A 25,196-nucleotide genomic window follows, 5' to 3' on the forward strand; every position below is an offset into this window, starting at 1 on the left:
TCTTTTCCCTTTTGTAGATTTAAATTCTATGATAAAAACTCCGGAAACAATTGCTGCATGCAACGCCCATTCTACTTCACGTTTCTAATCCCCCGCTTCCCCATAGACTTTCCATAATCACAACTGGAAAGTCAACACTTGTTTTGAAGTGCTACTATAAAAACTTCACACTGTAGAACCAAAAGGAAAAATATCCATTCTGAAATTCCCCCTTTGTTTACTACTAAAAAAGATGAGCAATGAAGTTCATTCTTTACATGTATTCTTCATCCCTTTCTTGGCTTATGGCCATATCATTCCCACCGTTGACATGGCCAAATTATTTGCTGAAAAGGGTGTGAAGGCCACTATCATCACCACACCCCTCAACGCACCTTTCATCACCAAAACCACAGGAAAACCCAAAACCAGCAGCACCACGATTCATGTCCGAACAATCGAGCTCCCATGTGCCGAGGCTGGTCTACCTAATGGGTGTGAAAACACTAACTCCATCACTTCCGGGGCCTTATTTCCTGCATTCTTTAGGGCTTGTGGGTTACTTCAAGACCAGTTTGAGCAACTGTTGCTTGAGCAGCGTCCTAATTGTGTCGTTGCGGATGTTATGTTCCCATGGGCAACTAATTCAGCAGCCAAATTTGGAGTTCCTAGCCTTGTGTACGACGGGACAAGCTTCTTTTCTATATGTGCTAACGAGTGCATGGGACTCTACGAGCCCTACAAGAATGTTTCTTCGGATTCTGAACCCTTTCTCATTCCCAACCTTCCCGGGGAGATTACAATCACAAGGATGCAGGTGTCACCTCATGTCATGAGCAATGAAAGCCCAGGCGTGACAAAGTTGTTGGAGGAAGTAAGAGAATCAGAGTTGAAAAGCTATGGGATGGTTGTTAATAGCTTCTATGAGCTTGAGAAGGTATATGCAGATCATTTAAGGAATGTTCTTGGAAGAAAAGCATGGCACATAGGCCCAATGTTTCTTTCCAACAGGGTTAAAGAAGAAAAGGCACATGGAGAAGATGAGCATGAGTGTCTAAAATGGCTTGACACAAAGAAACCTAACTCAGTTGTTTATGTATGCTTTGGAACTACCACAAAGATGACAACTTCTCAACTTAAGGACATTGCTACGGGTCTTGAGGCTTCAGGGGAACAATTCATTTGGGTGGTGAGGAAAAGCGAAGAAGATGGAGTTGAATGGCTACCTGAGGAATTTGAGAAAAAGATTGAAGGTAAGGGACTAATCATAAGAGGGTGGGCACCTCAAGTATTGATTCTTGAGCATGAAGCGATTGGAGCATTTGTGACTCATTGTGGATGGAATTCAATTTTGGAAGGAGTGGTTGCTGGGGTACCTATGGTAACTTGGCCTATTGCTTATGAGCAGTTTTTCAATGAGAAATTGGTGTGTGAGATTCTTAAAATTGGGGTGCCTAGTGGAGCTAAAAAATGGGCTGCAGGAGTGGGAGATACTGTTAAATGGGAGGCTGTAGAGAAGGCTGTGAAAACGATAATGAGTGGGGAAGAAGCAAATGAAATGAGGAACAAAGTTAAGGTGCTGTCGCATCTAGCTAGGGAAGCTATAGCAGAAGGAGGATCTTCAAACTCAGATTTGAATGCTTTAATCGCTGAGTTGAGTTCACTCACCATCTAATATAAAGTAATTTTATAGTTTCCTATCTTATCCTATTGAAAAAAGAGAGGATGGATTTATTATTTTAGAGCATCTCATAGAGCTGCTTAATTAAGTTGTGTGTTCTTAATAAGAATTTATGATAAATAAGAGTGATATTAGAGAGACTTGTTAACAAGTGATTGAATTATCATGTGCTTATGCAAGAACAAGTGCTAAAACCGTTTGTGATCTCTGTTGTTTGTACAAGTCTTCTTCTTGGCTAATTAATAATAATAAAATATTAATTACTCTGAAATTTCATTGATTTTGTTATCTACCTTTGGTTTAAACTAATTCCTTTTAAATTACAAAAATATTCGATGGCACTCTTCATATATTATATACAAATTTTTCAATTATTTTAAAATATTATACAGTATATTCTACATGAAAATTATTTTAACTTTACGAAAATGATATTTTAACATCATTTTTTACACAACATACTGTCCTTTTAAAATTTCATTTTTCAATTTTTTTTTGCAACATTGCCACTTTTTTTCATTGTGGTTTGTTATGCTGTCTTGGAGTTCGTATTCATTTAAAAATTACAATATTATTTGAAATTGATGGAAAGTAGAATATCCTCTTGGTTCGTGTTTTATCTGCATTAGCGTATGTTTGAGTGTAGTAATGTCTTTGTTACTTTGCACATGATGCGTATTTTTGTATTCGCGTCAATACAAACAAAACACGAACGAATAAGATATTCTACTTTCCACCGATTCCGAATTACATTGCAATTTCTGAACAAACACAAAGCCAGTACAATGAACCACAATGAAAGAAGGCGGCAATAATGGTTGCAATTTCTGAATGAAGACACGATGCTCACTCTAACAATGTGCCAATGTAGAGAAAAATGGATGCCTCAGTTTTCACCAATTTCAAATATGTTGTTCCTACTGTGGAAAAGTTTTGGCCCCATAGCACATGTTACCAATGCAAAAAAAAAAATGAAAAATGAAATTTTAAAATGACACATATGTGGTGTCAAAAATAAGTAAAAAACGATGTTAAAATATTAGTGTCGTTTTGAAAAATGTTTTCTCAACGAAAGTTGAAATTTTTTTGTCCCAATACCACACCTGTGACCAATGCAAATAAAATATTGAAAAATGTAATTTGAAAATGACACGTAAACAGTGTAAAATTGAGTAAGAAAACAGAGTCAAAATATTGTTTTCGTCGTTGGATTTGGATTCTTGTTTCCTTCTCGACGTATAAAAGTATATATGGAAGGTAAATTAATATTTTGATTATAGCATAATATTTTATTGAGAAAAACAATTGTCAAATGGAAGTTATTTGTGAATAATGATATCAACATAGTATTTGTAACAAAAAGTTATCATCAACTTGAAATGGATGTCCTGGAAAATATTTTCGATGTTTTTAGGTCAAATAATAATCCAGTTTAAATACTATGTAAGTTATGAAATTATAATTACTTCAAGTAATTTTTAATTAATGAAAATTTGTTATTTCAAACTTTAATTTTAACAAAATAATAAAATAAATTTATGATTTTTTTAGTATTGGGATTTAGGGTTTAGGGTTTTCCTTTACGCCTTGTATAATGGGTCAAGTAATCTTAGTAGTGGTCATGTCTCATGCTCCTAATCCAGAGGATTTCTCCTTAGTAGTGGTCATGTGTCATACTCTTAATGGAGAGGGATTTTTCTTGGCCTCCAAGTTAGAGTATTAGGGTTTTTCTTATACAATTTGGAGTTACCTTTCGGGTTAACAAAGCTTATAAATAGAGGTTTCTCCCCATGTAACAATCACCTTTAATTTGAGTAAAATTATTCTGTGAATTTTGTCTCATACTATTTAACTTAGGTTACTAAGACTAGAATACCCCTTCTAGGTTTCATCTAACGACTTTTCTTTAAGAGTTGACTCAACCCCTCTTGAGAGCACCCAAACACCACACCATCTACATCGTAAAATCACAACAACCGAGAAAGCACTTAATCATGCATCAACAAAGTTCCCAACCAACTTGCATATACCCAAAGACTAGGTCCTACTAATGATGAAACTAATCTGTCATATACATCAAGCACTCAAAGCAATGCAAGCTAGAATCATACCACACAAATTTTCTAAACAATATTTAAGTTCCAAATGGCCTTAGAAGCACTCGACCAATTATGCATTTAAGGTAGAAAAATTTTGTTTTTAGATTCAAGCTCAACTCAAGTTCAAAAGTGGTGTCTAGATATATTTGAACAATGACCTAATTCTCACATGCTTCGTTCGAACACTCCTAAATGCTTTGGTCTTCATATCACTTCTATCTTCAACTCTCCACTACAAATGGTTCCATATCGTCCAAATTGCTCTTGCTCGAGGTGTACTTGTAAAAGATACTCTAATGTTTAAGTTAGTATTTGTCAAAGTAGAGGTTATATTGAATGCTGTAATTATTAAACACAACTATCTTACATTAATCTTTTATTTATACTATTCATAATGAGCTTTTACTTACCATCAATCTAATTACGACCCAAACATGCTTTAATATTGTTTATTTAGTTAGATTTCTAATTATCTTTTCTAAGTCATGTCTAGGTTAGTTAATTGTATTGAATTGCTGTCAAACATTGCCAACATGGACGACCAAACGTAAGAAATTAAATTCAATTGTGGCACTTAGTAAAAATTTAAAATATATGATTAAAGAGAAGAATTACTTTACGGTATAACATGTAAAGATAAAACTAGACAGCAAACTTTACATAATTAATAATTAAATTTATATAAGTAATAACTAAATTGAAAAATTAAAAACTAAATAAATAAATAAATTTATCTTCTAAAGTTTCCTAATTTTAATCACAAAATGAGATATTAAAAGTACATTTTAACAATAAATTAATGCACAAAAATTTAGAGTGTCTCATGTTGATTTAAAAGGAAAATGGTATAGTGACTACCCATTTTGACTATCCATTTTGACTACCCATTTACTACCTTAATTACGTGGAAAATAATATTTAATATTTTTTTAATTGCATCAAATGGAGTGGCACGTGACGGAAGGGAAAGCTGAAATTATGTTACCATTTTCCATCCTGTCGTTAATTAACATCCTTCCTGTGAAATTGAAAAAAGAAGTAAAAAGGGAAATTTTAGAAAAAAACTTCGCAGTCGCATATCATTGTGCCTCCAGACCAAAAGTTTTCTTCTCCACCATGCGTCTGAACTCCACTATACCTTCGAAGTCCACCGCACAGGCACGAAGTCCACCATCCGTTTTGAAAATCCACCACCACGACGAAGTCCACCGTCCTCCTGAAGACCACCGTGCCTGCGAAGTCTCCTGTCCCTGCGAAGTCCCCCGTCCTTGCGAAGTCCATCGTGTTGATAGTCTCCTTCGAAAATCCACCACCCCGAAACACCGAAAGGTACCTTCTTTGTGCCGTTGTGTGAATGGTAAGTGTTTAGGGTTTTCCATTGAAAGGGGGTTTTTAACATCACAGTGTTCTCCATTTGTAGGGTATTCTTCCATTTAAAGGTAAGATTTTTAACATCACAGTGTTCTCCATTTAAAGGTAAGATTTTTTTGTTTTCTCCGAAGCATTGACGTCGTGGTTGTATCGTTTTGGTTTGGCATTGAAAAATGTATGTCTATAATGGTGGATTTTATAAAAAATGTATCTCTAATATCATTATTTACTTACTTTTTTAAGATTTGCATGATAATAGTTGTGTTGAATCTAGGTTTTGATTAGTAGTGTGTCATTAAATTGTAATATTGAGTGGATGATTTGTAGTAATTTTGACCAGTGCATTTGTCTTGACAAGTATTTTACTGATGTTAATACCTCCTTCTAATTGTTCAAAATAATTGAGGAATTGTTGCATTGCATATAATGTAAAATAAAGACAATTAAGAGTAAAGGTAAGCATACATGTTGGCTCTATTTGGTCGAAGTCTCTCTTAGTCCTTTCCAAAACTGTTGGGTTAGCATGCTTATCCTAATACCTTCATAATTCATGCAGTTGACAAATCTGTAATAGAATAAATAGTAGGAGCTGTGACTAGCAAGTAATATACTCATTTTCTGTTGTTCTAAGCCTTAAAGCATTGTCAGCGATAGGAAATCATACGAGTTCATGAATCATTAGAGAATTGAAATCCATATGTAAGCCATCACTTGATATATGTAGTTTTGAATCAAAAAGAAAATATTGATTTTAATTCTCCCAAATAGAACTAGTTTAAAACTATTATTTATTCATTCATAATGAAGTACCTTGCACTTAATCTAATTTAGTCATTCATAATGCAGTACCTTTTATAAAGAAGATAGTCTAATTTTAACTTTGATACAAAATCTCAATTGTTAGTGTTGTATAAGTATACCGTTGTCCATCTTTCTTGCTTTATTACTTGGTTGCTTTAAATTATAATGTTTTTGGCTTTCCACTCTTGTTGACTTTAAAGGAATTTTCTTTCTACTTTAGATTGTAATGTTTGTGGGTTTTCACTTTAGATTATAAGTCTTTGATACCATGAATTTACTTGAATGAATTCAGTAGAATGGATATTATTGATAATTAAAAGTATTATGTAACATTTTTTCTTGCTTACTTATTTATTTTGGTCTTAGTTATTACAATTGATTAATAGTTGAATTAGTTATATGGTAGGGAAAAGGGAAGTGAAATCTTCTCCGCAATCATGGAATAAGGGTAAGAAGACCAAGATGGAGAAGGATGCCCAGGTCAATTTTCACTCTTTAGGACCATTTAAATGAAATTATGTTTACTAATTGTTCAACTAAATTGTATTGTCGTGTATTATAGGTGAGGATCCTGCATCGTTGTGATACGAAATACATTGTTTAAGTAAACAATGTAGTCAAAGCAACCCACCATAAGCGGATTGAAGGAACACCATTGAGATGGTGTTTGTCTTTGGACAAGATGTTGGAAATAAATTGCCCTTTGATTAGGGAAGTTTTGAATCGGTGGGTTATAAATGGGGATTCATTCGTGTTGGCCCGCACTTAGTTCGCTTATCAATATATGATGTTTGTATATGCTTAGGTCTTAGTATGGTTGGTAAATCTGTTCCATTTTTGAAGTTAGTGGGTTAGTAGGTTAACTTTTTGAGAACAAACCTATTTCAGTCCGAGATATAAGTAACAAGATTAAGAACTATGTTAGTAGTGATGATGATGATGATGTACAGAGTGTTTGTAGATTGTACTTGTTACTCTGTTTCTTTGTCTTTTATTTTCCTAGGACATCTAGAACTGTGAACAATATGCCTTTCAAAATCTTAGACAATCTGGACAACTTTGTGACTTTAATTGGGTTGATTCTGTTCATACCTTTTTTATTGGTGGTATGAATCGTGGATGTAAGGTTCTACTAGAAAACCAAAATTCAAGTAGCCTTAACATAGCCAGTTGTGTTACAGTTATACAGGTAATTAATAATTTCAATAGTTGTGTTGTAATTTTTTTATGAATTTTGATATATTAATTGATTATTCATTTATATAGATTTGGGTTGCCCGTTGACTTGGGTTAGAAGATGTACAAACTGAAAATCAATTCCCAAGAATTTTGCACTGGCCATTGGTTAAGATTAGGACAGTTAACATTGAGTCCCTTTTTGAAAAGAGTAAGGTATACAAAATTGAGATTTTTAACTTAGTCTTATGTAATTTTGTTTTTTTTTTGGTTTAAATTTTTTGAAAATATACTAATTTTTGTGTAGGTTGTTTTTGATTGGTCTCTTAGTGATTATGACAATAACAACCCAATTGTTCAAACTACACTTAGTGTTTTGCATGAAGGCACTGCAAAAGACGATGATAACGAATGTTGTGGTCGTTCTAAAGCTGAAGTGGAATTGGAAGAGAAAATACAAAAGCATGAAATGCTAACTAGGAGATGAAGGCAGAATTTAAAAAGATGTGTTCTGAATACCTTGGAAGGACTGCAACTGACACTTGTGGTGGTGAAGCAAATGTGTTAAATGAAGATCATTGTCCCCCTTCTAAGCAGCAGAAGTCTGGACCTCAGGATTGTGTTACTGAAGGTAATGTTTTGAATTCAGTTCATGGTTCTCCAAAACAGCAGGGAGAGTGTGACAAAGCTGAGGCTTCCCCTTCACCGCAAAAAGAGTGTGATCAATCAAGAATTGATATGGGTAAATTGTACAAGGATGTGACAGCTACCGTTAGTTGTAGGTATGGAATTCAGTTACTTTATACAAATATAGTTAAATTGAATAGAATTTATTTTGACTTGTTTAAATTCACTTGTTAGCATTGTTTACGCTAAAGTCAAAGGGCAATTATTAAGAAGCAATGAGTGCCATGGCTTTCGTCCTCGGGGTTGGATTGATAACATGGTATTCTCTGCCACTTAAATTTTTTACAGATTTATGTACTTTTTGAAATGAATGGAATATAATGATGATTAATTGTGTATGTGTAGTCTTTTTTGTTTGCTGCAAGTTACTTCATGTACAAAGAGAAAAGTCAGACTGGGAGCATAAATAGAGTTATATTTAATCCATTTGTATACAGTAAGTATATATGCTTAATATTTGTGATTTAAATAGTTGAAATAATTTAAAGAGTTTTTTGTGCTGCAGAATGCGGTGATCATCGATTGTAACAATAGAAAGATTAATAGACGTGTCTGGCGTGTGGACGAGTATAGGCATTACCTTCCGCCTGATTTGTGTTCTATTCAAGAAATTTTAAGAGCAGATCTGGTTAGTATCCAATGTCATGTGATAAAGTAATGAATTTATAAAATTGAATTTTACTTTAATTAATGGTTGTTCCGTTTAGTTATTTGCACCAGTGGTTTACGATGGACACTGGTGGTGTTATGCTATCCAATTTCACAACAAGAAGTTTATTATATTGGATTCTTTTCCCCACAATTTTCGTCGCAAAAAACAAATAGATAATCATGTTGTAAGTATGTTATAGCATTTGGATAATTATAAGTTTGTTTGCTTACTTAATTTGCACAATTGAATTGTAACATATTTGTGTTTTCAGACACTAGTGCAAATTTTGCTTTTTACCTCGCCTTATATGCCTCGGTTGGTCAGGAACCAAAGCATATAATGGCGCGGTGGCATTTTTGCAATTCTAGGCAACTTTTATGCCTCGGTTCAACGAAAACTCGAAGCAAAAGAGGGTTATATGCTTTTGTTCAAAAAAACCGGTGCCAAAAGAGGGTTATATGCTTCGGTTCCATAGACCCGAAGCCAAAAATGTGGCTGGATATTTCAAAAATGCCACTAGCCATTACATCTTTGGCCTCGGGTGTCACTGAACTGGGGCCAAATAGGGCTATATGCCTCGGTTATTAATTGAACTAAGGCCATATAGTTTAATTAGGGTTCAAAATTGGCGAACCATTATTCTTCCCCGCGCTGCATTTCTCCTCTTTCTCTCTCTCTCTCTACAACCTGCTGCTTCAGCCACCCACCACCACGTGAAGCTCTGCAACCACGTTGTGCTGCCACTGCCCTACTCTGGCCACCGTCTCCGCGAGCTGTCACCGGTGGCTCTGGTGGACCGGGAAGCTTGCAAGGTCGTGACCTTCAATGGTGGTCGGCGTTGTCAACGCATGTCATGGCCTACCGTGTGAGGGAGGTGGTGTTCTAATAGACAACAACGAGTGAGAGGGTCCTTGGTTGAGTGAGAAAGTCGTGGCCGTGAATGGAGGGAGATGTTGTGGTCCGAGCATATGGAGGAGAAGAAACCCTTGGAGGTCCCTGCACTGCATTTCTCCTCTCTCTCTCTACAACCTCTGCTCCAGCCACCCACCACTCAAAGATGTTGAATCTCAGCTTGAGAAACTGAAGAAGTATTCAACTGTCATTCGTGTTCTTGCTCATACTCAGGTAGAGGAAGTGTTTAGGTTGTCTGAGTTTGGTTAGTTTTTATGTTGAGGGGTCTGAAATAGAAGAAAGCACATTTGATGGAGATCCAAGTTAATGGTGGAACAGTAGCACAGAAGATGGACTACGCATACAGCTTCTTTGAGAAGCAAATCCCAATGGATGTAGTTTTTCAGAAAGATGAGATGATTGATATCATTGGTGTGACTAAGGGTAAGGGTTATGAAGGTGTTGTGACTCGTTGGGGTGTTACTCGACTCCCTCGCAAGACTCACAGAGGTCTGAGGAAGGTTGCTTGTATTGGTGCTTGGCACCCTACCCGTGTTTCTTTCACTGTTGCCAGGGCTGGTCAGAATGGTTATCATCATCGAACTGAGTTGATGGGTATTGACGGGGTTGAAGATGTGACTATATGGCCTCAATTCTTACCATAACCGAGGCCAAAGGCTCTGCAAAATTTTTAATTAAAAAAATATTGTGAATCTATGGCTCCGGTCCCTTTGCAACCGAAGCAGAAAAGTGTTTTTATGGCCTCGGGTTATAACCGAGGTCAAAAGGCACCCCCTTTTGGCCTCACCCCAATATGCCTCGATTCTAAAATCGAGGCAGAATGACGAAAATAACCGGGGCCAAAAGCCCTTATTACACTGGTGAGATGTAGAATGTGGAGAACCTTTTTTGGCTTCTAATTAATGATAAGAACCAAATGAAACCAACATTTGAACTAGTCATTGACGACCTTCCTCATCAACCAAATTTGTATGGACGTCGATCTTCTATATCGGCAATGCCATTGTAAAAATTTGTGTATATTTGATTACATTTAATTTTTGGTGATTTCAGGCATTACTGTGGCATTCTGGTCTTAAAGTATCTTTAAATGTGGGATGGACTTAAAAGATTTGATGGAAAGAACATGTCTTCATACTCTTGTGTAAGTACCAAAACCTTTTAAGTGCTTGCCTTCAACTTTCATTTCCTTAAATTATGATATTTAAATAGGAATTTTCTAATTATTTTCTGAATTACAGGAGGAGCTGCAACATTTTGAGACAACATTACATTTGTGAATGGTTGCTTGACCAGAAAATTTGCATAGAGAGAATGTTCTTCAAAGATTTCAACCATACCTTAGGAATTAGTATTATATGGGAGTCACTGGGAGTTTGTCCATATATGGGTGTGTAGTGGTCTTTTGAATATTTTGTAGATTGATTACGCTTTTAAATATTGACATCAAAAATTTAAAATACATTTGACAACAATTATTTATGTAATTTTGTGGCCATGTTAAATGGAAGTACAACTTTCTATCTCAATATTGGATTGTTTGATAAATAATATGTTGTCTCCAGAATTGAAAAGAATGTCTGTTTCATGTACAATGATTAAAATGACAAAATGTTCAGTTAACAAGGTAGTTTGCACTCCTGTTTTGAATTGAATGATTTATTTCATGTACAATGATTAAATTGACATCACCTTTAACTTACTTAAGTGATCGAGTAAAAATTAATTATTTTCTTTTGTTTAAAAGAAAGTTCTCACCAAAGAGATAGTTAATTTAGTTAACCAAATAAATGAAACCAACCATACAATCAATTCGACATACTCATTTTAAGTAAATTGAAGTTACATCATTTTGAATCAGTTATGCAATGGCATAAATGAACTCCTTCATAGGAATTGTTGTTAATTGAATATGCTATTAAAATTGGGTATTTAAAACCTCAACTGAAATGATTAGAATAGGAATTTGTTTGTTGTGCAAGTGAGATGAATGAGGGAAGCTATCACCACATATCCACTCGAAAACTACCATTACTTCCACATGCATTTTAAATGCAATAAAATACATCCATCAAAATGTTTGTAGGGTAAATTATTTTAATAACATTTATCAGCCTTTACGAAATGTGATGAGTCTTAACAAAATAAGTGGTGACCCATACAATATTTTTGTACAAGGATACACTGCAATGAAGTTCACCCACATTAAAATTTGAAGCAAAATAATTATGTCGATAACTAAACATGTCATTCACAAACACATCAACCAATCCAAAAGTAGATGTTCTTTGCAAACTAGTTCTTGCACATAACACAAAACTTATGGTCATAATAGGTAGAAGTGATGAAGTGTAATTATAATTAAATATCTCATATCTGAATTTGACCTTAATGTGTTGACTTTCATGAAGAATTTGTGTGCTTTCTACTGATGTCAACAAGGATACAAAGCCTGTGCACTACACATCACAAACTTGGCAAACGCATAATTTAAAATAATTAATGACTTTGTATAACTTAGCAAACCTACTTATTACAATAAAACTTACCATGTTGTTTGTATCTCTTCCATGCATTTCTTCATGAGTAGGATGTTTAGTAGAAGTTCCAAGGTCACTGTCATGGACTGAGGTTCCATCCCTACATGCTTTGTTCCTTGCAGCCTTACATTTTTTTTTTGCAAACCTTTTCAACGGTTGATTGCATTCTTAATCCTCGTGGTCGACCCTTTCTTTTCACATGGGATGGGCTTAGTATATTGTTGTGTTCAATCGCAGTATTAGGTGTAAAAGAAATGTCTTTTTCAGTCCCCAATGAAGTTGCCCCCACATTGGACCCTCTTATGGATGCATTTTTTTACAACAACTCTAGTTGGTCAACAAGGAAGTCTGTTCCACTTTGACTTTCACATGCAACCTCAACAATGTCATAAAATTTCTTACACAATAAGTCATAACTCTTAACATTAGGTTCGCCTTTCTTAGTGTTTTATGATGCTCTTATCAAAGTATGCCTTCTTGTATTCGTTTGCTCCACCGACCCAGAATATACTTTTGTGAAACACATTTCACATCTTCTTGTGCAAGGATCATTAGGCTGTGTCGACAAAGAATACCTCTAAACTCAAACAGCCTACAAGAGCATTCAATGTCTTTTGTTGAAGGATCAAATAAAACTTCATGCATCTTGTCTGCACTTTTGTCTTTCCATATCAAAGCTTCTTTGACAAAATATTTTGTCCTAATCCCATCAAATGCAACATTTTTCACGTTACAATTCATTTTGCACCGAAATTCGTTTTGCACTTCCCCAAATTTTATATGAGTGTATTCCTCCTAAAATTGCCTCTCGATAAATGATTGAGATCCACAAGGAAAGGTAGTATTAAGAGAACTGAAGTCCGCATCATACTCCTTCTCTGCCTTGGAATGGAGGGCGTTGTCATATTGAACCACAAATTGTTTTAGTGTGGTTGTAGAGTTGATGAACCCATCAAAGAAGGCGTTCATCCCCTCACTTCTTTGTGTTGTCGACATGTCAGCCCAAAAATCACATTTCAAATAACATGGCACCCATCGATGCCTTTCTTCAAATAGGGTGTACAACCATTCATTTAGTTGTAGCTCATACATTTCAATGAAATTATTCCATCCACTCTCAAAATCCTCAGCAATAGATAATTCATACACCAATTGCTTCATGGTATGCTTGATTTCCTTGTAGTTTCTATATCCAATCAATTTTTCGAGAAGTTTCTTCATTATGTGCCAAAGGCACCAACGGTGTCGTGTGTTGGGGAAGACCATTTGGTTTGCATTTTGCATAGCCTTGCACTGATCAGTGACAATGTCTTCCAGGGATTTATTTCTCATGCATCGCAACCAACATCAAAATAGCCACACAAATGTACTACTGTCTTCTACAGATAGAAGTCCACATCCTAGTAAGATTGAATGACCATGGTGATTAACCCCAACAAATGGTGCAAATGGCATGTCGCACTTATTGGTTAAGTACGTTGTATCAAACGATACAACATCCTCAAACTCTATAAAGGTAGCCCTACTCCTAACATCAGCCCAAAATACATTGCTTATTTGATTATCTGAATCCATATCAATTTCAAAAAAGAAATCTTTGTTCAATTCCCTCATAGCTGAAAAGTGGTTTAACAAAGTTTGTCCGTCACCTTCCTTCCCTAATGCACGTCTTTGCTTACCAATGTAGTTTTTAGCATCTCGTTCCACAAATTGTAAATTTTCAAATCCCCCTGCATCACACCCCAAGGACCAAAAGCTCTTGTTAATGCGAACACCGACTTGGTCATTTAGGTCAAAGGTTCTCTTGACTTGCATATTCAGCTTTCTATTCCCACGAATAAGCCTGGATTTTGTTGGACTAACGTCATGGTTATGTTCATCTACCACAATACTAATCATCGACATATCTTGCTTTCTAACCGCTATCATGCGTGCTGGACATTGTTTTCTTTGTGTTGGAAGAGTCTTCATTTCAGGTGGAATGGAAGACACCCTTCCCCTCATGAGAACAAACTAACTTTAAGTAACACATTTGGTTGTCAACGTCCTTTTTAGATGTTCTTATTCTAATTCCAAAACCAGATTTAATTGCGTACTCTCTGTAATAAATCTTCACTTCATCAACACTTTCAAAAATCATCCCAACATATGGACAGAGAACTTCATCAAAGTGCTTTGAATGATGGTAGTCATCATTTCAGTGCTTCTGAATAACACTTCCTGTGGCCCCATCTATGTCTAATAAAGTTATGTCATCCAAGCCCATAATGTTGTTTTGTTCATCGTCCTCCATCTGTTATTAAAAGATCGAATATCATGATGAAAGCCCAGGTACGTAAGTTATCATATAAAACATGACCATAGAAGTTGCTTAAAACTTAATGTATTCAAAGGAATCCTTCCTTTTAAAGATAAAAATTTGATATTTATAACGATGAGCATTAATAGTTTATTCATAAGTGTGAAAAAGTTCTTTCATGTGACGTCCATTGAAGTGTTCATTATATAAAAACCCTCGCATCAGTGGTGCAGTGTTCATTAAATAAGCTTTGGTACGAAATGGCATTTGAAATAAATAAATGAAAAGGAAACACTTACATTGTTTGATGGTTTGCAGCAAACTTGTTTGTGCAGTTGGGAAGTAGGCCTTTAACATTTATTGCTCATTTCCATGGTTCTATTTTGCTTCAATGAAACCCTATTTTTTAAGACGGTAGTTCAATGCAATGCAATAAAACCCATTTAATGCTACGTAAATGATTTTAGGGTGGTGGGTGGGGGGACACGTAAATGCAATGAAATAGAGCAGCTTGAATGGAATGCATTAAGTCTGGCGTGTTCAAAAAGCAAGTGAAGGGAAAAGTAGTAATTATACCTTATATTTGTCCATGTATAAAAGTAAGATGACCTGACCAAGTATCTCACAAGTCCGTAAGTACATCTCGCAGTGTCAAGGTATACTTTGGAGTTTTCTCAACCCACTTCTAAAGGGAAGTCCATTTTGTTTCAATAATGGATCCGTGGGAGGCATTGGCGGTAGATGATGAGGTTCTCAAAGAATTTCTGGAAAGGTCGAACTCAGCCACAACTTTCATCACTAGACCAGCTAGAAACGCCCAATCTGTTATCCTGAACAGGCAGTTAGATGAAGCACATAATACACAGGAGTTTATGAACAAAATGGTTGTTGCGAGTCATGCACGTGATTTTTACTCAAATGCCTGGAAATGGGTAGAGCAGTTCATCAAACACCATGGTTAGCCTCCTTGTCGTACTACTAAATGAGTTCTCAAAATATATATCAATGATATTACTTTAATGAGTGATTTCATCATTTATCCCGTAGCTTTGGTTGAGGATGGAGACATTAAAAATATAACTCCATTGTCACAAAGGAAATCATTGAAAAGAATGCCCTTTATGGCTTGTGTAGTGAAAGAATGTAAGCCAAACGGGCTTGGTGACATGCTTATCACTATGAAGGTTAGTTTATTTTAAGCGATTGTGATGTACTCATTCATTATGATATCACTTATGTTGAAAATGACTATATTAGGACCCATATGATATCGCGAAAGCTAGCATCCACAATAAAGTGCTTAAGGATGCTGAATTTGGTTCAGACGTTGTTGTTGGATCTGTTCTGCTATTGAAAGAAGTACAAAAACAGAGCACTCATTTTTTAAAATATTATTCGTCATCATCATAAACTACTCTTGCTAAAAGTGCGTGCATATTGAATGTGTAGGTTGTCGTCTTCAAGGTTGATCGACGGATTCAATACCTAAATATCACTCTAAGGAACATTGTACAGACAAATAAAATAACAACACATAATTATCTATTTTCTTTACTTGTACTGGTGGTTGAATTTGATACACTTTCCTCATTTTTCTGTTTAATAGGTTTTCAAATATGACATTAGCCCTCCAACTGAAAAAGAAGTGAAGGCTTCTTTGCCTGTAGTGCGACTTAACTATGTTCCAAAACAAACTGTCCATGACAATATGGAGACAAATGTGCATTCTGATTTAAACGTAAATCAAAACATAAATATGGATCATAATGTGGGGGCAAATGTGGACACCAACAACCCACCAGCTGTGTCGGTCAATGTGGACAAAATACTATAGAAGATGGTTCCTCCCTCAACTCAAAGTCCTTCTTATGAACTTAGGGAGACCTCCAAGGATGAATCATCTGCTTTGGATAATATTTCACTTAGTTAGCTAAAAAGTATTTGATGTGTTTTATTTCTATGCTATTTAAATTTTGATTAAGTATTGAAGTTTGTTGTTTGTACTTTGAAATATCAAACAATATTTGGTTAAAGAAATGTAGTAAATGTCTGACATTGTTGTTATTATGCAGACCTTTTTATTCATCTAAGCAACATTCACTAATAAAATCGTACTGCATATGATATTTCTGCACACACTGACTAAATAATTTGTTGACCCCGGATCTATTACCTGGTGACTTGCCCATAACATTTTGCACAAAAATATTAATTGGGGTCTGGTGTATGGCCAGTAAACTTCTTCCCCACATACAGTGACAAAAATGACCCTCAAAGCATGTGTGCAAGGTATGTTGAACCTAATAAATATTGATGCAACATAATTGGTCCAAAAAATTCACCACACATAAATAAAGTCTGGACGAAATATCTGGTGACCACACAATTCATAACTGGTGACCTTCCCTCGACTTTTTGCACAACTTATTCACCCATGCTATGTTGTAAGGATGTCCACAACTAATACCTTCATGCTGTCAGGGAAAACCTCAATGACAACTATAATAGGTATATCTACTCCTACAAAAATGGGTGAGGAATAATTAGACCACAAGTGCTTGAGCACACACAACCTAACTTTGACTGAATAATCTGTTGACCCCTGATGTATTATCTTGTGACCTACCCATAACATTTTGCACAAAAATATTAATTGGGGTCTGGTGTATGGCCAGTACACTTGTTCCCCACTTACAATGACAAGAATGACCCTCAAAGTATGTGTGCAAGGTATGTTGAAACTAATAAATATTGGTGCCACATAATTGGCCCACAAAAACCACCACATATAAATGAAATCTGCACGAAATATCTGGTGACCACACAATTCATAAGTGGTGACCTTCCCTGAACTTTTTCCACAGCTTATTCCCCTATGCTATGTTGTTAGGATGTCCACAACTAAAACCTTCATACTGTCAGGGAAAACCTCAATGACAACTATAATAGGTATATCTACTCGTACAAAAAATGGTGAGGAATAATTAGCCCACAAGTGTTTGAGCACACACCACCTAACATTGACTGAATAATCTGTTATCTAGTGACCTGCCCATAACATTTTGCACAAAAATATTAATTGGAGTCTGGTGTATGGCTAGTAAACTTCTTCCCCATATACAGTGAAGAGAATGACCCTCAAAGCATGTGTGCAAGGCATGTTGAACCTAATAAATATTGATGGCACATAATTGGTCCAAAAAATTCACCACATAAGTGAAGTCTGCACAAAACATCTGGTGACCACACAATTCATAACTAGTGACCTTCACTGAACTTTTTGCACAACTTATTCACCCCTACTATGTTGCAAGGATGTCCACAACTAAATCCTTCATGTTGTCAGGGAATACCTCAATGACAACTATAATAGGTATATCTACTCGTACAAAAAATGGTGAGGAATAATTAGCCCACAAGTTCTTGAGCACACACAACCTAACATTGACTGAATAATCTGTTGACACTAGATGTATTATCTGGTGACCTGCCCATAACATTTTGCACAAAAATATTAATTGGGGTCTGGTGTATGGCCAGTAAAATTCTTCCCCACATTTAGTGACAAAAATGACCCTCAAAGCATGTGTGCAAAGTATGTTGAACCTAATAAATATTGATGCCACATAATTGGTCCAAAAAATTCACCACACATAAATGAAGTTTGCACGAAATATCTGGTGACCACACGATTCATAACTAGTGACCTTCCCTGAACTTTTTGCACAACTTATTTACCCCTGCTTTGTTGTAAGGATGTCCATAACTAAAACCTTCATGTTGTCAGGGAATACCTCAATGACAACTATAATAGGTATATCTACTCGTACAAAAAATGGTGAGGAATAATTAGCCCACAAGTGCTTCAGCACACACAACCTAACATTGACTGAATAATCTGTTGACCCATGATGTAATACTTGGTGACCTGCTCATAACATTTTGCACAAAAATATGAAGTGGGGTCTACTGTTTGGGTTCCATGGCAAACAATTATAAAATACAATATGTTGTATTCACTTCAATATAATTTTATAAACCAAAATATGTATCCTAAACAAAATAATTGAATATTAGTAACAAGTCTAGAAATCAATGACAATTTCAACAAAGTTGTACCTTCATCAATATCCCCAGATTTATGTTGAGCAATCTCGCTAAATTTTTCTTCACCTATGTCAGCAACACTAGATTCATCCCATTGATAATAATTATCTTCAACCTCATCACAGCCTTGCTTCTTCCTGTCACTCATATTTGCTTTCAACTCATAAAGTTTTTTTCGTATTTCGCATTTCAACAACTTCCATTAGTTTATCTTTTCTGCAAGCCTTACTTCCACGTCCAAATTCCTCAAAACCTTCTTTGACAAAGGTATTGCTGAGCTCTTCTACAGAGGCAGCAACATCTGAAACAACCTGCAAGAATTCAGAAAAACTCTCAACAAGTACTAATGACATAATTAAGAAAAGCTTAATATTAATCATGTTAAACAGCCTACCATGTTTCTATGCACACTCCTTTTAATTACATAGTCCCCTACTTTCACTTCCATCCAATGCAAGATTCTGGGGAACTTGGTGGTTGGACGTCGTTCCTTTGAGTTGGACATCAGAAAATGGTCGAACAACCATAACTAGAACATTTTAAAGGAAAATTAGTCACAACTCTTCACCACTTAGTTTTATCTCATGAAATGGAAAATCAACCAAATTAAAGATACGGTACCTGTAACAAGTAAACACATCCCATAACATGGAAGTTTTTTGGAACCTGGTTTATCTCTCATCAACATTTTAGCTTTACAAATGCTTCCAACCAAATACCTATACACCACACCACCCCAATTATATTTCCCAATACTACAAACGTCAGCAACAATGTTGAACAAAATAAAAAAGACTCTGCCATTAGATTGGCCAACAAAAACTCAGAAATTCCTAACAAAAGATAAAACTTACAAAAATCATTAACTTCTAGATGTTTACTATGTTTTAATAGGTAGTCATATACCATTTCAAAATCAACAACTTTGTTAGGTCCAAATAACTTATTGCAATGACTATCTAAGCCTTCTCGGGTTAAATCAATGTTCTGACCAACTACCCTCAAACCAAGACCAAGACATACGTCTAATAAGCTTAAAGCAACAACTTTTGTACCCATGTCAAAGCTTAAATCAATGTTCCAACCAACATACCTCAAATTTAATTATTCAACTGTCTATCTAATCAATATTATAACAATTCCTAAATCACAAACAAAGTTTATTGAATTCCATGAAATCAATAAAGGATTACAACGACTCGTTCACATATGTATTCTTTAGAGACAACTACCTTTATCCTGTGATGAGTTTTAAAAAGGAAAATGATTTGCAAATTAATGTTTGAAGCAGATTGTATCACCAAATATGATAATGTTAGGCAAAGGAAAACAAAGCCACCAAAGAATAAAAATTTATTATGCACTGCAACAACATCCCAAGAGTACAAACTTCAGACTCAGAATCCTTTATGAATATAGCAATTCAAATAGTCAAATGGAAAAAACGTCAAAACTATAAAAATATCAAAAGAGTTTAGTTTACCTCCTTAGCTCCTTACACAAAAGCATCGATCTCGAGGATCAAAGTTGTACCAAAAAATAAAAAAAGACTACATGATATGCCTTGTGTAACTGGATGACAACAAATGAAAAATTGATCTCAATTCCAAAAGAGTTATATACACTGTTACAACAGCCAAAGATGTCAAATTATGGTTTCAAAAAAAAATTGTTCATTTTTGGTTGATTACAAACATAGATAAAATTACAAAAGTAAATATTACATATCTAGAAATGAAACACGAAAAAATATGAGACGAAATTGAAACAGTAAAAAAATAAATATTCTTCAGATGCAAATCATACCGGTGGACTTCGTCGTGGTGGTGGATTTTCGAAACAGACGGTGGAATTCGTGCCTACGGGGTGGACTTCGAAGGTGTGGTGGAGTTCAGACACACGATGGAGAAGAAAACTTTTGGTTTGGAGGCACAGTGATATGCGACTGCGAATTTTTTTCTGAAATTTCACTTTTAGCTTCTTTTTTCAATTTCACGGAAAGGATGTTAATTGACGGCAGGATGAAAAACGGTAACTTAATTTCATTTGCCTTTAGTCACGTGCCACTCCATTTGATGCAATTAAAAATAAATTAAATATTATTTTCCACGTAAGGTAGTAAATGGGTAGTCAAAATGGGTAGTCACTATACCATTTTCCGATTTAAAATGCAAAAAAAGACATAATTATTTGGCTTAAATATCATTTTGGTTCCAATTTTCGTGAGCTTTGTTTCGTTTGGTCCTCATTTTTTCGAAATGTTCAAAATGATCCTAATTTTTGTAATTTGTGGTCAATTTGGTTCTTTTTTGTAGACGTCGTTTAAATTGTTAACAGAAGGTGAACAGTAACTGCCACGTGTCATTCCGTGGTTTTTTTATTTTATTTTTATTTTAAAAAAATATTTTTTTAATTTTAAAAATGTTGTCCACGTGTTAAATCAACATTGTGACACGTGGCAGTATCTCGTGGCTTGTATTCAATTTGGTACCAATTTTCATTAATTTTGTTCAATTTAGTCCCAATTTTCGTTAATTTTGTTCAATTCAATCCCAATTTTGTCTCTCTATCCAAAATGACCAAATTTATTTTTTATATAAATGTTATATTGAAAATTTTATTTTTATTTTTATTAAAATTTATTTTAAATATTTCTTTCATTATTTTTATACCAAACCTAACTATAATATTGGAGGGAAATTATTATATATGTTTGATTTTTGGTACATGTAAAAAATAGGGTTAAAGTTAGTTTAAAATTAGAGAAAAAATTCTTCATTGTTTTTATAATTAGAAAGAAAATTCTTCATTATTTTTTAAATGATTCAGTACAACATTTATATAGAAATTAAATTTGGTCAATTTGGAGAGGAGCAAAATTGGGACTCATTTGAACAAAATTAACGAAGATTGGGACTAAATGGAACTAAATTAACGAAAATCAGGACCAAATTAAATATAAGCCACAAGATACTACCACATGCCACAATGTTGACTTGACACGTGGACAACATTTTTAAAATTAAAAAATATTTAAATTTTTTTTAAAAATTAAAAAACTACAAAGTGACACGTAGCAGTTATTGTTCACCTCCCATTAACAATTTAAATGGCGTCTGCAAAAAGGACCAAATTGACCATAAATTACAAAAATTAGAACCATTTTGAACATTTTGAAAGAACGAGGAACAAACAAAACAAAGTCACAAATATTGAAAAAAAAAAGGTATTTAAGCTTAATTATTTTTTCTCGTGATGTTAGTGTCTATATCAAGATCGCCATTATTTTAGTTATGAAAATTTTATGCTGATTCATGATCATTAAATAACTCTAATATATATGTATTGATAAAGAAGAATAATTAAAACTAAAAGAAAAAAATATCAAGTCTTCAATAAATTTTCAAACTCTTATAAATGAGAACTCTAATTTCTACATCTTAAACATCAAGATGTCACACCAATTGAAAAGTATTCAAGGGAGAAATATAAACTAAATTAAAGAATGAAAAAATTAAATACTTTCTACTCTCTTTTTTTTCTACTAAACTCTCTTTTCTTATATTTAGATTTGTATTATCACTTAAGCAACCCATACAATAAACGTATTTCTAATTTTTCTACTTTAAAAGTATTAAAGGGAGAAACATAAACTAAATTAAAGAATTATAAAATTAAATACTTTCTACTTGTTTTGGTTTTTTTTTCTAAACTCTCTTTTATTTAGATTTTTATTAACACTTAAGTAACTCATACATTAAACACTGCCAAATTTTGCTATATCTCTAATTTATTATTTTGAAATACATACAATTAAATATCAAAATAAATTTATTATATTTGAATTATGAATAAGGTGAAGGTAAGATAAAAGAAATAATTATAGGTTATAAAATCATAAAGAGATAGTTCAAAATAAAAATAAAATCCTGTGTCGCGACTTCTCTTTTACTCTTGTTCTTCACATCCTTCTTTTCCTCTACTTCTCGGTACCTTTGTCTTTTGATATATTTGTCTCGGTACCTCAGCAGTTATTGAAAGAGTTACAAGATAGTTAAAATACATATTGACAACTAACTAATATAAAAAGAACAAGATACTAATGTATTGGTTCAGTAAACAATGTAACTCTCAGTTTCAGAGACAATTAGGAGAAGACATTTAAGAGTTACAAAGTTTCATGATTAATAAATTATAAACAACCTTTTCATTAATTCGTAACTCTCAGTCATGAACAAATAAACTTTTTAAACTAGCAAAACCTTTTTCAGAAGCGAAGGAATATCTGAACGAATCGAGCCAAATAACTGATTGTATAATAATATAAGACTAAGTATGAACACTTCCCCCACCTTCCACCAATTTTGTAACACATTATATCAGTTTGCAGGGAAACTTTAAAAGAAGAATGAGACAGAACGTTTTAACAGGGTTATGTTGAATAAAGCATATTTAAATATAAGTTTATAGGACTTCAAACTATTCTAGTTCAATCATAGAAAAGTAATTTAAAATAGCAAAATAACATCATGAGAGGAAATGAACTTCACATTTGGATTGTGTTGTGGTGATGTATATTAGAGGCTCAATGAACTCAACTCCCCAATTAAAGCATTCAAATCTGAGTATGATGATCCTCCTTCAAGCACAGCCTGCTTGGCCAAGTGCGAAAGCCTCTGCGCTTTGTTTTTCATATCAATGGCTTCTTCCCCGGTGAGTATCCTCTTCACTGCCTCCTCCACCGCATCACATCTAATACTATCCACCTCTAATTGTGACCATTTTTTAGCACCAACAGGCACCCCTATTTTCAGGACCTCAATCACCAACTTCTCATTGAAAAATTGCTCTGCAGCAATAGGCCAAGTGACCATAGGAACCCCTGCAGACACTGCTTCCAAAGTTGAATTCCATCCACAATGAGTCACAAACGCTCCAATTGCCTCATGTTCAAGAATTAGCACTTGAGGTGCCCACCCTCTTATGATTAGTCCCTTACCTTTCATTCTTTTCTCAAATCCATCAGGTAACCATTCAACTCCATCTTCTTTGCTTTTCCTCACCACCCACATGAATGGTTGCCCTGAAGCCTCCAGACCAATAGCAATCTCTCTAAGTTGAGAATCAGAGAACATTGATATACTTCCAAAGCACACGTAAACAACTGAATTTGGTTTCTTTATCTCAAGCCATTTCAGACACTCATGCTCATCAATACATGCCTCCTTTCCTCTATGTGCTTTCTCTTCTGCATCTTTGTTGCAAAGAGACAAGGGACCAATATGCCATGCCTTTCTTCCAAACACCTTCCTGAAATGATCTGCATAGACCTTCTCAAGTTCGTAGAAGCTATTAACAACAACCCCATAACTCCTCTCCTCTGATTCCTTTGCCTCTTCCAGCAATTTGGCGAAGGCTGTCTTCTCCTTACTCGTGACAAATGGTGGCAGCTCCATCCTTGAGATTTTAATCTCTCCCGGAAGATTAGGAACGAGGAACAACTCAGAATCAGATGAAACATCCTTGTAAGGCTCGTACAGTTTCAAACACGTGGAAGCACACAAGAAGAAGAAACCACTTCCATGGAAGACGAGCCTAGGTATTCCAAACTTGGCGGCAGAATCAGCAGTCCATGGGAAGAAAAAATCAGCGACAATGCAATTGGGACGTTGTTTGAGTAACAGTTGCTCAAGCTGCTCTTGAAGCAAAGCTGTGGCAAAAAAGAAGGCTTCAATCAGATCTGGAGAAGGAATTGAGTCCAAGTTTTCACAGGCATCAGGTAAACCAGCCTCCGCAGAAGGGAAGTGAATGGTTTGGATGTGAACCCCGTTGCCGTTAGTTTTGGATTTTCCAATGGCCTTGAAGATGAAAGGAGCATTGAGGGGTGTGGTGATTATAGTGGCCTTCACACCCTTTTCAGCAAATGATTTTGCCATATCAACTGTCGGTATCATATGGCCAGGAGCCAAGAAGGGGAAGAAGAAGATGTGAAGAGGGTGATGTTCACTACTACCCATCTTTCCCTCCACTGCGTGTTGGTTATACAAATTTCTTAAAAATGCTTTGCACCAAACCGGAATATGGATGAAAAATGGCGTAGTACAGAATGTTCGAGGTGTGTGAAGAATCTACTGGTAGAGGAAGTTCCAGCGAGGAACTCTGCTCGGAGACCAAGTATTCCACTCTGGTGTCCGACCTCGGGGAAAGCGAGGCCATAACTTGATTAATTGCAAAAACAAATAAATAAAAAAATGCTTTAATGTATTATGTAGTATCTCATTTAATAAATAAACTTACTTAAACGATACGTCACATATTATAATATGAAGAGCAAAGTTTTAGAGTATAATGTCACTTCCACAAGTATCTAAGATATAAAAGAGAAGACAAGACACACCATGATGGCAATACAAAGTATAGTAAATAGATCAACAATAGTACAAAATAAAACCCAGAGGCAAGACAATACACGGGCCATAGCCCTAAAATAAAAGCCCAAGCAAAAGGAATCCAGCCCAAGCAGGCTATGCAGTGGAATCACCATTTTCCTGTTGACCACGAGGATTTCTCACATCTGCTCACATCAATAAATGGATGATCATCGCAAAGGGAGAAAATCACACACACAACAATCAAACAAGTAAAGGGTAAGTTAAAGTAGAAAATGATTTATCATACAGTTACATACAATTTCATAGCTCGATGCATATGTCAACCAATTATGTTATGACTTGCAAACAATACACTAAGACTCAAGACACGACTCATCCGGATACATATAATTAGTCAAATTTAGTGGATGTTTGCACTTGTGGTGGTTTTTCCTGCTCTACCGAGCTAATTGTTACAGTGTTTCTTCCCCCCCCCCCCCCCTCCTCACACAAGGCTAATC

General features: G+C 35.0%; 4 protein-coding genes across 4 annotated transcripts; 1 reads left to right on the plus strand and 3 right to left on the minus strand.

Moving 5' to 3' along the window:
- The first annotated feature begins 207 nt into the window (after positions 1-207).
- LOC114174988 (putative UDP-glucosyl transferase 73B6) lies at positions 208-1,811 on the plus strand. The gene has a single exon (XM_028059732.2). The coding sequence runs from the start codon at positions 233-235 to the stop codon at positions 1,652-1,654; it is 1,422 nt and encodes a 473-aa protein (XP_027915533.2). The 5' UTR covers positions 208-232; the 3' UTR covers positions 1,655-1,811.
- A 10,882-nt stretch (positions 1,812-12,693) lies between these two features.
- LOC146887646 (protein FAR1-RELATED SEQUENCE 5-like) lies at positions 12,694-13,230 on the minus strand. The gene has a single exon (XM_085670322.1). The coding sequence runs from the start codon at positions 13,228-13,230 to the stop codon at positions 12,694-12,696; it is 537 nt and encodes a 178-aa protein (XP_085526448.1).
- A 15-nt stretch (positions 13,231-13,245) lies between these two features.
- On the minus strand, positions 13,246-13,827 carry LOC114175225 (protein FAR-RED IMPAIRED RESPONSE 1-like). The gene has a single exon (XM_028059989.2). It carries the CDS (start codon positions 13,825-13,827, stop codon positions 13,246-13,248), a length of 582 nt encoding a protein of 193 aa, XP_027915790.1.
- An 8,898-nt stretch (positions 13,828-22,725) lies between these two features.
- LOC114177431 (scopoletin glucosyltransferase-like) lies at positions 22,726-24,527 on the minus strand. The gene has a single exon (XM_028062763.2). It carries the CDS (start codon positions 24,319-24,321, stop codon positions 22,882-22,884), a length of 1,440 nt encoding a protein of 479 aa, XP_027918564.1. The 5' UTR covers positions 24,322-24,527; the 3' UTR covers positions 22,726-22,881.
- Positions 24,528-25,196: the final 669 nt, after the last annotated feature.

Source organism: Vigna unguiculata, chromosome 3 (genome assembly GCF_037176805.1).
Source record: "Vigna unguiculata cultivar grain cowpea cultivar isolate G323 ecotype 2 chromosome 3, ASM3717680v1, whole genome shotgun sequence".
In the NCBI taxonomy this organism is placed as follows: Eukaryota; Viridiplantae; Streptophyta; class Magnoliopsida; order Fabales; family Fabaceae; genus Vigna; species Vigna unguiculata.